Source organism: Rosa chinensis, chromosome 1 (assembly GCF_002994745.2).
Source record: "Rosa chinensis cultivar Old Blush chromosome 1, RchiOBHm-V2, whole genome shotgun sequence".
NCBI lineage: Eukaryota > Viridiplantae > Streptophyta > Magnoliopsida > Rosales > Rosaceae > Rosa > Rosa chinensis.
In genome coordinates, this window is record NC_037088.1 from 28,638,796 (window position 1) to 28,655,766 (window position 16,971).

Genomic DNA, 16,971 nt, shown 5'->3' on the forward strand with positions numbered 1-16,971 from the left:
AACGAGGATATTTAGTAAAATTTTGAATATAGAAAAATTGAGACCATATTGGTGTACCACAGAGTTACCAAGTCACTTTGGAAGAAGTTGAGTTCTTGAAAAATTTTGTTTTCTTTGTAGGATAAAGCAAGGGTGAGGTAGGAAGTTTAGAATCTATAAGAAATAGGTTATTTGAGAAGAACAATAACGTAAAAAACTATGTCGCATTTGTAAGTCTAGGTATCATTGTAATAATTATGAAATTTTAAGTACCTTAATTCTCAGTGGGTAATAGTTTAGATATTGTTCTTAAAAAATTTTCATTGTAAAAATGGAAGTTTTGGGCAAAACCTAATATTTAAACCAAGCAATGGACATTCTAACCAATGTTGTTGTTGTTGTTGTTGTTTTTTTTTTTTTTTTTTTTTAACAATACAGAGAAAGATTCAAACCGAAAAGTTGAAAGATTACTGTAGATAACTAATTATTCATACTAGACATCAAGACATATATTCATACAAAGCAAGGAACGACACAAAGAAAAAATTTCAAACTGAAACAATTATATGAGTTGAAAGATCGATTGCTACTGATTTAAACTAGATACAAGGGCATATATTCATATTGGGGCTAGCCTGCCTAAAGTATCAAAACCATAACCGAAAAGGGTAGGCGGAGGTAGGATGACAATCTGAGGCTGAACCATAACCTCAAATTTTAGAAACGCTGGAAATCCCCACTGGAAAAAACTTGAACCCATTCGGAAAGGAAGAGAGATATTAGATAGGATGAGCGGCGAGAGGGGAATAAGATTTCAGTGTGAAGAACTATATCTCTTGAGAGTTCATCCACTACCATTTCAAAATAAGAACTTTTATGAATCCAAGCACGGATGTCTCTAATCTTCCACAATTGTTTTTCATTCATTGATGATTGAACAATATCATTTGTAAGGCTTAGTTGCAGATGATTAATCGAATAATTGTAGTCGGGATCAAATCTGCAAAAATTGAAACTAGATCACTGATGTAGGACAACCTAGGCTTTTTGTGGTTTCTGTAACGCAGACAACCCTCCCAGAACCCTGAAGGTGTGATGCTAGCCAAACCTTAATCCAGACACAAAAATCCTAGTTCTAAAAGATTAGGACATCTGTCCTGCATCAATATAGAATATTTCAGCAATGAAAGACTCCAACAAAATAAAAGCTCTAAGAAATAAAACTAAGAATATAAATTTTATTTTATTTTATGTTATTGCGTCTTTTCTTCTCCAAATCTGACCCCAAATCCCCATCAGTCACTTGAATATTTTTTGCAAGAAAACAGAGAAAAATATTTAGAAACTTACTCTACTACTTCCCCATCATCAATGGAACGAAACACCATCAATTCTCGGCACATAATACCTAAGCTCTTCAAATGACATTTAAATGATTCTAGGAAAGAAATATACATCAAAAACGAATATCATATCGCATTCTACCAATGAACATAAATTTAAACATTAAAACCATGAATCTTCAAAGAGAATAGCATATTACCTTCATGGAACTTCAATATCAACTCTTCCTCGGTCATTTCTGAATGCCGAAACTCATCAATTTTCTCCATGATCTCCAAGCATGTCTGTAATTTAGCACCCCATTCTGAAGCCATTGGTGACGCACTTACCTATGATAATAGCTTACATCAAAAACCTTAACAAAACCCCAATTTTGGAATTGCTAATCTAAAACCCTAAATAGAAATTGGAGATAAACCCTAAACTCTAAGTTGATTGGGATTATAACATATGAACTCTTCATATACCAAGAATTATAGCTTTGTTACCATAGTAATTGAAACTCATGTAAGAAATAATTCTTGAAACTTTAATATTAAAACAACGAATTTGAAGAAAGTAATACACCGTACTGGAATTCAAGGGTGCCAATGTTGAGATGAAGGGTGCCTTGATGCCATAGCCTCACTACAACAGAGAAAGTTGTAATAAAAACATGAACTGAAACTCTAGGAAATGGTATGATTTCGAATTATATACTACATTTTTGCTAATGTAGAAACTAAACTCATGTAACTCGAAACCTTGAATTTTTTTTAAATTAATAAAGTGTTTGTTAGTAGGATTTCGTGGTTCAAGGGTGGAACGAAATTGTTTCGGATGAATAATTACTTGAAACGTTGTGCTTTTGAGGGGTCAAAGGGCTGACTTTTTAGTCGTTGAGTTTTTCAATAAACTTCATGTACGAAAGTTGTGCGTCAATACAATTTCGTAGACATATGGAACGCGAAAATCGGAGTTTGTATGATAAAATTACGGCCATAAAAAAAGTTTATATTTTGGTTAAATAGAAAAATTTGGGAAAAGAACCCTAAATTTCATTTCTTAAAGGAAACGCCGATATGGATTTCTCTCCTAAGCTGCCGATCCGACCCAAATTTGTTTTCCTGCCATATCTTTGTGACTTGCACAAATTAGTGCTCAATTTAAAACCCTATCAATTTAGTAAGAATAAGTAGAGATCGTTCTCAACCAGGGATTAAAGCCTAATTAATTCCTGAAAAATAAAATATTAGAAAACAAATTAAAGAATATATATACATTATTATTCACGAAAATTACATGTAAAGGGGATTTAAGGTTTTTATTTTAATTTAACAACTAAGTAAATATATACATGTGTGACACATCAAAACCAGAGTCAAAAATTACATGTAAAGGGGATTTAAGGTTTTTATTTTAATTTAACAACTAAGTAAATATATACATGTGTGACACATCAAAACCAGAGTCAAGTAGAATTATATGAATGAAACAAATTTAGATAGAATTGACTACTACTAACACGTTGGCCAGGTTTCAAACATCAAATCATGAATAAAAATATGTTTAAGTATAGAATCAATCAAGAACAAAGATGAACACATGCATACAAAGTTCTTCTTACTTCCTTTAATTAAATTAACTAGATGAACTCACCATAGTTAACCCTATTAATCATGCAATCACTAGTGGTGGCTAATCACTAACAAAAACACTTTCAAAGCATTAAGAATTATAGAAGTTTGATCAATTTAAGTCAAGAACACAAGTTAGAATGCTAATCAAGCATGCAAGACTCATTGTTAATTTACTCAAGTAATTTTAGGTTTTCCACCGAAATAATTAAAGCCTAGAACGCTAGCACGTACCTTAATATGGATCCAATTACATGTTTATCAACCTAAGTATGCATCCAAAGATCAATTAACACATAAAAGATGAGATTGAAGCTTGAAATTAACAATCATGCAAGAACATCATGAATTCGCAATTTATCAACTTGAAAACCTAAAACCTAAAACATGCTTCATAGTATTCGAAAATCACATATCTAAAATCAACATTTCATCCACATAGAAATTGAAAAACATAAAACGAAAACAAAAAATTAAATAAAAAATTCATAGAAACCCGAAATAACTTTCTTATACAAAACTGAAAACATAGAGTTGTGTTCATGGTTACACTTTTTGATCTTCAAGGACACAAGAAGCTTCAAAAGGTGGTGGAATAGATGAGGATCACGGCAAGGATGTTTGAATGGATGAATGGATGCTTCACGACCGAACTTGAAATTCTTATGAATTGCCGAAACTTGGAAGAGAAAGGGAAGTGTTTGTGGCTTTTGATTCTGAATTTTGTGGTGCGTACAAGAGCTTCACAAACCTCCTTTATATAGTGAACGGCAAGGGCTAGGGTTCCCTTGAATTTCTCTTAAATTACATCACTTCGGCCAATAAGAAAATTGTATGAAAATTGGAGAGCAAGTAACCTTCTTTTGCCGAAATCTTCCATGTATGTAGACTAGAATTCGGCCTCCTTTGTATATAGAGTCATAATTCAATACTTATTCCTCTATTTTCTTCTAAAAAATTCCTTAGAAATCCACGAATATATTTTGCCGAAAATCCTTGAATATCTCTTGTATATGTCACGGCAAAAAGCAATTAAAATGGTCCAATGACTCCTCAAAATGTCAAGAAGGATCTAGAGCATCATGTACAAGTCAAATGCTTCAAACTTCGGGCCAAACTCTCCCAAAATGGGCCAATTCGAAATCCATTATCATCATTGCCGAAATTCTTCATTATTCTAGAACAATCTTGAACTATCTTGAGTCCACTTCAAGACACAGCATCTCCTAGTCTCACTAGGTCTCCTAGCAGCATCAGGACTCCTAGTGTCATCAGGTTTCCTAGTCCAACTGGAACTCTGTCATTTCTTCATTTCCGAACATCATTTTTCCGAGCTCACTCCTAGTTGCATTAGGATTCCTACTTCAACTAGGATTCCTGTTCCTGGTAGAACTGGAAAAACTTCATTTCTCCATTTCTTCTAATTTCTACGCAAATAACTCCTTGCCTTCCATTTCCAGACTCAAAACTACCTAAAAACATAAAACAAGTTAGAAATGATATTGTTAAGAAAATAACTAAGCAAAATGTAGAGTGAAATGCTCTAAAAATATAGTAGAATTTAGTCTCAACACTTTGTCGTCTGGCCTCCAATTCGGCTGCCACCGGTCCCATTCGAATCGCCTCTTCATCCTCTTCAAGTCTGTGGTGGTGGCGCACACGATGATTCGCCACCTGGACGATGTAGCATGGTGGCGGCGCCCTTTCTAATCAGCCGTGATTTCTCCACTTTCGAGCCACCTCAGACAGCGCCATCGGTCATTTCTGGAGGCCCCGGAGACGCTGAGCATTCTTTCCAAGTGGCTTGAAGCAATTTGCAGCGAGGAAGGAGAATCAAGCAAATCAGATTCTTTCGTTTTTGGACTTCATGGTAGTTATGAAAGTTGTTGGGCTTGTTGTTGTGAACATTTTGGCATATGTCTCTTCACCTAATTTAGGGGTTGCTGGCAGTGCGTAGAAGCCACGTGGAGCCATTGCCAGAGGCGCATGGCGGCGTGTATGACCAGTTTTTGGGTGTCTATTTTCATGGTTGTCATCTCCTTGTCTATACGAGCATGTTGATATATCATGAGATCAAGTTGTGGCCATTTCAAGCATGCCAGGTTTTTGTATTTTGGATTTTTGCGGTTTACGAACCATGAGGATCCGACTGTTGGGTTTTCGTATATTTTTGATAAATTGATCCTAAAAGTATTTAGGAGACCTTGGGAGGTCTCGGATGAAGTTTTGTCTCGATTGACGAAATCCTCAGTTTTTGATTCAAGTGCTCGGTTCGAACCATAACCGTTTTCGTTTTAATCGTACACTAAGTTGAGACCTTATTTTACTTAGGTGCTTGACAGAGAGAGTTCTATATTTTATCTCGGCTGTGAGAGAAGACGACGTAGGTGAGTAATCTCACCAGGTTCATTTATGAATGGAGTTCACTCATTAATTTGAATTATTCATTGAATTGTGCAATTGTTTTCTGGAAATAAATATTTGTTTTAAATCATTTGAACTTGATTGACTACGGTTCATAGGTAAGTCAAAATGAGGTTTTAATTATAAAAATGATTTTCATGGGTTTCGTATTGTGAACTATAGTTTGTATTAGTGGCATATATATATATATATATATATATATATATATATACACACACACACACTCAGTACAGTAAGTTCTAAAATATAAACTTTGGTACATCAAATATGAAGCATGACTCAATATACATACACGACGTAAATGATTCCATCAACTGCATGCCATTACTTACATACTGAAGGGTAAAATTGGTTTTTCATATATATATATATATATATATATATATATATCTCTCTCTCTCTCTCTCTCTCTCTCCCCCCCCCCCCCCCCCAGCTTATCCTCATCTCATACATTATCCTTGGGCTTCATTTATTCATCACCATCCAAACTCTAAGTCTCTCTCTCTCAAAGAAGATCATATGGCTTTGTGTGTCCACATATATCCATGCATCTTTTCTGATTTACATCTTTTTACATTGAGCTTTGGGATAGGGAAAGAAGGAAGAAGATTGAAGAAGATTAATTGATGAAAAGGAAAGGTTTTACTCTAATACTCAATCATCAACATAGCCATGAAATGAGTTTCTGCTATCAGAGCCATGAAGCAACAAAAAACGGTTCAGCAGCAAGATGAGCTCGAAGAAATGCAGCATGTCCCTATTCCTGTCGAAGCTTCAGGTAAATCCAACTGAAATTACAATCAATTTCGAACAATTGAGGGGCTTCTCGATTTGGGTTATTAGTCAATTTGGTTATAATGGGGTTTCTTGTTGGGATTCGTATGTTTGATTCAATATTGAAGAAAGGGGTTTTCTTTTTCTTTCAATTGGGGGTTTTGTTCACAGCATCATGATATTCCCGACAGACCTGACATTCACGGCGGAGCTAACAACTGGCGGTCATGTCCTAGATCGGTTGTAAAGGTCGAGCTATGGTCAGCGGTTAAAGGTGTAGGTTAAGTTCTGTTAGGGGTTGGAGAAATTGATGATGGAGAAACTGATGATGAAAGGGTGGTGGTGTTGCATTGTGCAAGCAGGTGAGAGAGAGAGAGAGAGAGAGAGAGAGAGAGAGAGAGAGAGAGAGAGAGAAGAGATAGAAGACTAAATGGGTCCCCACAGTAAGAGAAGAGAGAGAAATGGGTGCTCTGAGCAAAAAGTTTGAAGAGACCAAATTACCCTTTAAATTATGACACCTATCACTGCAACTAACAACGTCATTGACGTCGTGTATGTATATTAGGTCGAGCTTCATATTTGATGTACCAAAGTTCATATTTTGGAACTTGTTGTATTGAAATGCATAGTGGTTCTTACTTCGGGTACTATTCATGAAATTTTCCCTTATATTTATGTGAAATATATATGTATTGGTGGAATTGTTGTGATGCAAACACTATTTGTGAGTGAGTTTATATTATTGTTTTGGGATATGACTTTTCGGGAAAATATATGTTATTGGAAATGATATTTTCTATTGTTTTGAAAAGTGTTGAAGATTTAGGAGTCACAGGTTGTGATTTCTTCTTTTTAAAGATTTGAGTAACATTTTTGGTCTAGTGTGATTTGTTTAAATGTTTTGATCTAAGGGTCAGGTTGGCCTAAGGATCCGAGGTTGCAGGTTGTAACCTCAGTGCAGGAATATCAGCATACCAAGCCTTTGGCTGGGTGATTGGTTACGAGTCAGTTAGAGCTCTAGTCTGTCTGCCAACGTAATATCATAGGGCGTAAGTTTGTGTTATGACACTTGTGGGTATATGTTTTTAAAAGAGAGTTTCGGGTGTGTATTTTCTTTTATTGTCCAGGTTGGACGAGAGTTTCATATTGAATTTTTAGATTAACGATTTATATGATTTTGTCACTGAGTTGACTTTTATTGTCCAGGTTGGACCAGATTTTCTTAATGATTTGTTAGGTTAACATTATATATGATTTTGTCACGGTATGACTTGTGTTGTTTCTTTTGGGAAAAGAATATTGGGTTTTTAAGGAATCATGTTTTGTGTTTTCTTTACCTTGAGTTGAAAGGTTTTCCTCATTATTCGTGTGAGTCATATGGTTTTAGTATTTGAGTTATTCATACAGGCTTTCAAAAGCTTGCCAGGTTTATTGTGTGGCAACCCGGTGCACTATTCAATGATGTAGGGGTTAATCCTACAGGTCAGGGTAATTACGGGTGAAGCTGAGTTCTAGTAGCAGCTGTATAGGTAGGAAGCTATTTTTGAGGCTTTATTGTTGTTAAGACTTTCGCTGTGTAGTGAGCTCTGAGGAGCATTTACTTATTATTTGTTGTGCAACTTAATTTGTAAACTTGTGTAATGTAATATATGACTCTAGTGATTGAGTCTGTATTGACATGTGTGGACTCAGTTTATTTTGTTGCTTCGTTAAAATGAAAAAAAATTCTAAGCATTTGGGCAAATTGTTGAGTTATCGCGTTTCAGATTTGAATATCTTTTATTAGAAATTAGGGGCTTGATAGCCGCACTCGAGGCGAGAAATTTAGAGAAACTGTGAGTGAGCAAAAGTGATGGATGTGAGTGGAATTGAATGGTAAGGCTATAGTATGTTAATATTTCTCATACATATTCTAAAATAGGGCTTTGAACACTCATTTTATCACTTTAAAAACTCATGTGGTAATTAGAATAAAGCTCGTGTTAAGGGAATAAAGTTGTCATTAAAGTATAAATCTTTGCGAAAATGTCAATTTACCCAAATTTGAGCTACAATAACCCTACTTACCCAACATCTTATGAGATTGCCCATTTACACAATAAATTACATATCTTTTGCTCTAATATCCAATGAAGTATTTTTTTTTTGGGGACAATTGCGCCCTCTCTCTCTCTCTCACTTAGAGAGAGAGAAGTCATTAGAAACTTCACCGGAATCTGGTGACCAGTGATCACAGTCCGACGACTAGATTTATTGCCCCCCAATAATACCAAATAAACGTTATTGCCCCCCAATAAAAATTTATTTAGTTTTATTAGGGGGTAATAAAAGTCTCCGGTGACCTCTTTGAGGACCTCCGACAACCTCGGGATCGGTGACTGAAGTCCCACTTCTGGTTTTATTGCCCCCCAATAAAAATTTATTGGGTTCTATTGGACAGTAATGAAAGTCCGCCAATCTCTTTAAGGACCTCCGGATCGATGACTGAAGTCCCGCATTTGGTTTTATTGCCCCCAATAAAACCAATAAATTATTATTGCTCCCTAATAAAACCCAATAAACTACTATTACTTCGTAATAAAAAAATATGTGATTTGATTGGGGAATTATAAAAGTCTCCAGCAACCTCTAGTGACCTATTAGATCTCCAATGACCTCTTTGGAGACCTCTGGCAACCGGTGACCAATGATCAGAGTTCGGGGTCTGATTTTAATACCCGATAAACTTTTATTACCCCTAATAAAACTTCTATTAGGGGTAATAAAAGTCTCCGATGACGTATAAGATCTCGGACAACTCCGTGACCGAAGTCTGGCATGTGGTTTTATTGCCCCCTAATAAAAGCCAATACACTTTTGTTGCCCCCCAAATAAAAATTATTAGGTTTTATTTGGGGGGGGGGGGGGGGGGGTTTAATAAAAATCCCTGGTGACTTATAACATTTCTGACGACTTCTTTGGGGACCTCCGACAACCTCAGGCCGGTGATAAGATTTCGTGCGAAGTGTCTAATGAGTTTTTAATTATCAGAGGGCAAACTTGTCTTCTTACATTTAAATGGGATATGTGGGCACACAAATCTTTTAGTGGAGTAAGTGAGTAGTTGCTAGACCCAAATTGGATAAATGGTCAAGTGCCCAAAAGCTTTTATGGCTCCAAAAATTCGAAAACTTTATGCGTGGGTCACATTATTAGTAGACATCTAAGAATGAGGGCTATAAATATTAATTCTTATGTAAATGTCCACATCATTAATTAGGGAATGACGTATAATATTTTAATAGTTTGTGTAGTTAATATCTAAAGTCTACTCTTTAAGCAAGTTCACCGGGATACTTCTTGCCCGGTCTAACAGAGACTAGTGTCTTCGTGAACTAGTTTACTCATTCAGTTAGTTTCCTGACCCAAGTTGTGGCCTAGACAAAACGGTCTTCAGCATGGAGGAGGTAGCACGTGTAGGGGCTTCGCTTGTCATTTAGTGTGGAGGAGAACAGCGCTTGCTGAACAGTAATTCCAACAAAGTCCGCCGATACCCCAAAACACCAATTGATCAAAGCCCAATAAAAAAAAACAAAAAAAAACTAATTACATGCAGATTTAGAGCTGGATGGGACGATTATTTTCCATACCTCAAGGATCTCAGATGTTGATCAGGGTAGCCGGAAAATATAGGAACATTGACAGAAGTACCGAGAGTTTGCCGACTTCGATTTTCATTCCTTGTTCGGATTTTGGATGAATTGACCCCAGAGCTAGGTCACAATAAGAAGAGGAATCGAACGCGAATATTGCGCCACCAAGAAGTGGTCGGACGGAAGAGTTATAGGGTCCTGTTGCTGGTCATGGGGTCACGACAAAGGGTCACATGCTTTGGTTTTTTGTGGAGAGTTCTGAGATGTTCGATTTGAATTTAATGATTGTGATTTCACTATGTAAATTTCCTTTTTCTTTAAATGGTTTTTACATAATTCTAAAAATTTTAAATTCGTAATAAATAACTCGGGATTCCAAAATTTTTTCTGAAAATTCCCACTAGCTCGTCGCGTCACGTAATTTATTAATAATTTTATCGGTAGGTTTTCCAAAATATTTATTGCTACTATTTATGAATTTATCTACATGATTATTTCTAATTTACAACAAATAAATTAATACAATATTAAATGAACAGTGTATTAACCCAATGACCCAGTCCCAACGAGTGAAAAAAAAAAAACATTAAAAAAAAAAGACAGTGAACATTGTTCTAACCTAGTGACCCAATGACCATGACCTAATCACCAAGCATATGAACTTACTTTTCATCTTCAGATTCTCTCCTATATTTCTCCATAAGCATAATTGCCAAATTACTACGTACCCTAGATTTCACCTTAGTGTCAATTTGCTACCTTAAGTTTTATTTTAGCCAATTTGCTATCCTAGTTTTTCAAAATTAGCCAATTTGCTAGTCTAGATTTCACCTTAGTGTCAATTTTCTACCTTAAGTTTTATTTTAGCCAATTTGCTATCCTAGGTTTTTAAAATTAGCCAATTTGCTACTCTAGATTTTATTTTAGCCAATTTCCTAACCTTCCATCAAATTTGCTACTCTAAGCTTTCAAGATTAACCAATATACATTCATAAAGTTTCAAAATTTGCTATTTGCTACCTTGGATTTTCAAAATTAATCCATGTTTGGATGAAAAATAGACAAATTAATATGACAAAAAATGTAGCAAATTGGCTAATTTTGGAAACATAAAATAGTAAATTGGCATAAATAATACTTAGGATAGCAAATTGGCTAATTTTGAAAACCTAAGATAACAAATTGGCTGAAATAAAACGTAGGGTAACAAATTGACACTAAAGTGAAATTTAGGGTAGCAAATTTGCTATTAAGCCTTTTCCATATGATGTTTTTTTTTTTTTTATCAAAGAAGAACTTCATTAATAATGAACTGCTTACAACGAGTTTTAGGCGACATCTCTGAATCAGAAATTGCCTCTAGACTTCACACTGGAACTCTATATTGACTGACTCTAAACTTGCACTACAACTATATGACAAAGACAAAAGCGCAGGAGCAGTGAATCCTTGACATCTCATCTCTCGTCCAGCCGGTAAGAACTTCTAAAACTGGACAACTCACTGGTGTCGACACTAAACTCACCAACCAGAGTCCTCCTAACCAGTTTTGGATCGACCAAGCCAACACTCATTGTGACCTAAACTCGACCAAAAGGATTGCCGGATATTCAGACCTGGGACTAACGAAAACACCATCACCACCCTATTGTCAACACCATCCATCCACCACTGCTCCAAATCGCCATTGCCTCCGACCCGATCCCAGATAGGAAGGACCCACTAGAAGGCCAAGGATGATTGTCTATGCCATAGCCAGACATTTTTGCCACCTCTGCTGACCCAACTCCAGAACAGGAATGTCCCACTAGGAGGTCGAAGAGAAGATTGTCTCTGCCACAACCTGCAGTGGCTTATTTCTAAGAAAGCCTTAAAATAAAACCAAACCCTAAAGCACTAGTAACAACCAAGCCCTAAAGGTAGAAACTTATTACCCCAACTAACAAAATAACCTAAAAACCATAAAAATAACATAATATGGGTCCAAGGCCAAAGGCCCGGCCCAATAAACACCAAACCCAGCCCGCAATTGAAAGCTGCAGATGCAGCACCTCCACCGTCGAGCAAGCCTGACTCTTGCCGTCCTACCACCAACTGCAGCTCCGTCGCCCCCTATTCCGATCGCCGGCCATCTCTCCTGCCCTCCATCATCCCTGTTGCCGCAACAAGTAACGCAACCCCTCCAGACCCTCCCCCTCCTCAGAAAGGCGTCAAACAAACCAAATCGGATCAGAAAAATCGATCTGATATGCTCACAACCAATCCAAATCTTGCCGTCAACCACTCCTTACCATCAGACGACCACCCTACTCGCTGACCAAGCTTCGATCTAAGGCGGAGCGATCCCGACGTCACCATCCATCCCTTAAGCCGATGCTGTCTTACCCCGACAAGGCCTGCAAGCACTCGGAACAGCAAAGCCACCACCGCACTGCCTTTAATCCGACTGGGCTTCATACAGTACCACTCAACTACATCATCATCCCATCCGGCCGCACTCGACGCACGCCGGCGAGGCCAGTAGCCTACACCCACGCCGCGGCGCAGCCGGACGAGAACAAGGAAAAACCGAGACAAAGTTTTCTAGAGTTAGGGCGCGTGGAGCGCGTTCTTTTTTCAATCTTCTGCCTTTTCCATATGATGTTAGGACATGGTTTTTAGTTAATAACAAATTTTAAATAATTAAAAAATTTTCTGATTTGTAGTTGTTTATTTTATTGGATCTTTGGGGCCATCTATTCCCCAAAAAAAAGAAGGAAAAAAAAAAAAAAATTTGCGAACGACCATAGTTATCATGGGTGACATGAGCGTATCGCCTTATAATCATCAGTCCTAGTCCTACGCGGCTACACCCACTCTGGTCTGGAAAAGAAACCTACCTAGCGGCGTCCTCCGTCTCTCCGCCGCTTCCTCAGGATGAGAAAACCACCGAAATCTAAGAAGGCCCGAAAGCAGAAGCGGGAATCGGAGGTTGAAGAAATCAAGGTTCTAAATTCATGGATCGAATCCCAGAAACCCGACTGCGGGTCCAATCCCATGTCTCTCCCACCTTTACCCACAAAATCACCCATTGGCCGCCTGGACTCCACACCCACCTTTTCTCGCTATGCTGGCACCACCAGCTTCCATCAGTTGCCGATTTCCAAGAGGACCAAGGACGCCTTGCGCCGAGCTAACTTCACCCACATGACCGATATCCAGAGGGCGTCTTTGCCTCACGCGCTCTGCGGCAGAGATATTCTCGGTGCCGCCAAGACTGGCTCCGGCAAGACTCTGGCTTTTGTGATACCGGTAGGTTATGCATGGGTGTGCATGTCTTTTTCATGGGTGTTTGATTTGGATTATTTAATTGTTAACATATATTTAACTATAGTAATAGAAACAACAATTTTATTATTTAGATTTGGTTGGTCAGAGTGAGTATATTATAATATTGTTTGATTTCAGGTTGTAGAAAAATTACATAGGGAGAGATGGAATCCTGAGGATGGGGTAGGCAGCATCATAATATCCCCGACAAGGGAGTTAGCTGCTCAAACTTTTGATGTACTAAAATGGGTTGGCAAGTACCATAATTTTAGTGCTGGCCTCTTAATTGGTGGTCGCAAAGATGTTCAAGTGGAAAAGGAGAGAGTTAATGGTCTCAACATACTAGTCTGTACTCCTGGCCGGCTTCTCCAGCACATGGATGAGACACCAAATTTTGATTGTTCCCAGCTACAGGTCCAGCTTTCTTCCTTTTTCATCTTTAATTTTGGTTGCTATTAGTTAAACCAGCTAGTGTCTGTAATGTCATTCATATCATTTCAGTTCTTCTTTTGCTGATTGTCTAGTTTCAGTTTAGTATTATTGGTTGTCAGACCGTTAGTTACTCTCCTTGTTTTATTTATTTTTAAGGGGGCTGGTTTATTTATTAGTAGTGATATATTCTGTTGTTTAGTTAATGATTTGGCTGACAACTTTCCTGGCAAAGGGAACAGGTTTTGGTCCTTGATGAGGCAGATCGTATTCTTGATGTGGGATTTAAAAAGACACTGAATGCAATCATCTCACAGCTACCAAAGAGAAGACAAACTCTTCTCTTCTCAGCAACTCAAACAAAGTCGGTTCAAGATCTTGCAAGACTAAGTTTGAAGGACCCAGAGTACCTCAGTGTGCATGAGAAGTCTACTAGAGCCACTCCCAATCATTTACAGCAAACAGCAGTCATTGTTCCACTGGATCAGAAAATAGACATGTTGTGGAGCTTCATAAAGGCACATCTAAATTCTAGGATTCTAGTGTTTCTATCAACCCGCAAGCAGGTAACTTCTGTTTATAAATTATGAATATCACATCTTTTAGTAGATCAGATGTTGATTATGTCATGCCTGAAAATTTCTGCACAGTATTTGCATAATTGTCAGTTGCCTGACTAAGCCTTTTCTTTAACTGAAGAACCAGTCTATTTCCAGCTTTCACCTTGGGTTACCCCTAACTTTGGACAGACACAGCATGATATATTTTTCTTTCTTTCTTTTGGTCATGCTGATAAGTGAAGAACAATATTTGAATGTGCATTGCTATGTAAAGTTGATCTTCCTGTGCCCAAATGAATCAATTAGTTCAGTTGGATTGAGCTGATATCAAAAGATGCACGCTTCAGTGTACCGTTGTATTTTGGAAGACAGTAGACTGTTCTTGTAGCTTATTAAGAACAGCATTATATGTTTCTGAGATGGAAGAGTCCTGTATTATACGAGTACGTGTACAATATTAAAAGTATATTGCTTTTACTAAGTTGCTGAAGCTAGTAAGAGTAAATGAGTCTCGTCTCTTCCCTGATGGTATTTGTGTCTCCACAACTTGACAGAGAATCGCATAGCAACTACAAATTTTACCTTCATTTAGTGTCGCTGATCTTGTCAAATTGCTGTTTTAATAGGTAAAATTTGTCTTTGAAGCATTTAAAAAGCTGCGTCCTGGAATACCCTTGAAGTGTCTTCATGGTAAGATGAAGCAAGAGGGAAGAATGGGAACATACTCACAGTTTCATGAAAAACCTTCAGTTCTCTTCTCGACTGATGTGGCATCAAGAGGCCTTGACTTCAACAAGGCAGTTGACTGGGTTGTTCAGGTGAGTTGCTGCCTGCTCCAGTACTTTATTATGGTGCATATGTGATGAAAAATTCTTCGTACTTAGTTTGTAATTCGTTTCACATGTGCAGGTGGATTGTCCAGAAGATGTTGCATCGTACATACACAGAGTTGGCCGAACTGCCCGCTATCATTCTGAAGGGCGATCTGTTTTATTTCTGATGCCCTCAGAACAGAAAATGCTTGAGAAATTAGATGCTGCAAGAATACCCATTCAGTGCATCAAGGTAAACTGTTTTTTTTTTTTTTTTTTTTTGGCTGGATGGGAAACATGCCCACGATGTGCTTGTATTTTTATTATTCCATCACTGTTTTTTATATTTTGCTTTTACATGCTATGTTTGCTGTGTAATTGATTACTCAGGCTAACAACAAAAGGCTTCAACCAGTGTCTTCATTGTTGTCATCTTTGCTAGTCAAGTATCCTGATACACTCCTGGGTCTGGCAAAAAGGGCCTTTATCACTTACTTGAAGTCCATTCAAAATCACAAGGACAAAGAAATTTTTGATGTGTCGAAACTGCCACTTAATGAATTTTCAGCATCTATGGGTCTACCAATGACCCCCAGAATCCGTTCTTCAAATCAGAAAATGAAGTCCAAGACAGCGGGAGAACTATATCCTATTGGTGAACCAGAAAGTTCTGACATGGAGAACGGATTAGAGATTCCCAAAGAGGAACTTGATATTGGTGATTTGAATGACGAGGAAGTGGATAACGATGTTCTTCTAACAAATGAGGGAACAGAGGAAGGAACAAAAATTGGAGATTATGTGTATGTTCTTTGTCCATTACGTTTTATGCATATTTTTGAAAATTAAGATTAATCCTGCACAATTTTGTTGAATCAGAACCAAATCACACGCAAGTAGGTTGGAAAATTTTATCCAAATGTGTTACTTATTACCAAGGTCTTGCTTTTCACTTTTTTATTGTGCGTATCTGTTATTTATTGTAGTTTCAGTTGATTATACTTATTCCGCTGCAGGCCAGCGACTCGACTCATGGAGAAAAGGAAGTTGAAGTTGACTATCAAGAAACCTGTGGGAACTAGGACAGTCTTTGATGATTCATGCAACCCGATATCGCCCTTTGCAAAGATGGCTGGTACCATACATGCTAGTGATCCCATATTGCTTGATGAACTTAAAGGTATGCATTAACTCTGAAAATTTCCACTAGATAATAGGCCAGATGCAGTGCTACTCTATCTGTGAATTGTATAGAGTTGAAGAGTTTTATGATTTTTGTTTCACCGAAGAATGTGATGTCATGGCTAAACATGCTATTCATTGATGGAATGTAATTGCTGATGCTTTAGTTCAGTGTCCTGATATTTCTTATATTTGCCGCAGACAAGAAACAAAAATATTATGATAAGGTTAGGGAAGAGTTGAAGAGATCAGAACCAGAAGACAAGATTCTAGACCACCAGCGTTGCAATGAAAAACGAAGGAAAGAGAAGATGAAGAGGAGTAGAGTGAATGAAGGAGAAGAGGAACAGGATGATCTTTCTGATTCCAAAGATGAGTATCGACCCTGCAAAAGGGTAAAGAACGAAAAATGCAAGGGAAAAGAAGGGGTTCGCTGCTGACTTCTCCTTTAAAGTAGTTTTGGCTCAAGATTTGTTATAATTCCAGCCACCTGTAATTGTAGAAAGTAATCCCTAAATTTTACGTTAACAAGATATTTATAGGGGAGAAATTCACACTATCTTTTGCAATCTGCACTCACTCTCGTATTTTCAATATTTTTGACGAGTTGGTGTTATAATTTATCCCAAAATGTCCAATCCTCATCTCTTTATTCCCAGTTGAGTCATGAGATACCGTGTGCGTCTTGCACATAAGTACGTAGTTTCTTTGTTGCATGTGAGTTCTTTGTTGGTTATAATTTCTACACTTCAGACATGAATGAATGGGTTTATGAGTTACTGGAAGTAATGACTAGATCGACTGCTGTATGATGTTTGTATCAAGATTAGAAATAATGAAGCTGGTTTACTTTGAATGTTCGCAAAAATTTAAATTTTGCCTGAGGTTTTCTTTGGGTTTTCTGGGTTAG

The 16,971-nt window shown here is 37.4% G+C and overlaps 1 protein-coding gene across 1 annotated transcript; it reads left to right on the forward strand.

Annotated features, from left to right (window-relative positions):
• Positions 1–12,546: 12,546 nt before the first annotated feature.
• Positions 12,547–16,685, forward strand: LOC112175968 (DEAD-box ATP-dependent RNA helicase 32). The gene is made up of 8 exons (XM_024313713.2): positions 12,547–13,060; positions 13,217–13,492; positions 13,750–14,073; positions 14,694–14,885; positions 14,977–15,132; positions 15,270–15,682; positions 15,896–16,059; positions 16,263–16,685. Exons 1-8 carry the CDS (start codon positions 12,686–12,688, stop codon positions 16,499–16,501), a joined length of 2,139 nt encoding a protein of 712 aa, XP_024169481.1. The 5' UTR covers positions 12,547–12,685; the 3' UTR covers positions 16,502–16,685.
• The last annotated feature ends 286 nt before the right edge of the window (positions 16,686–16,971 follow it).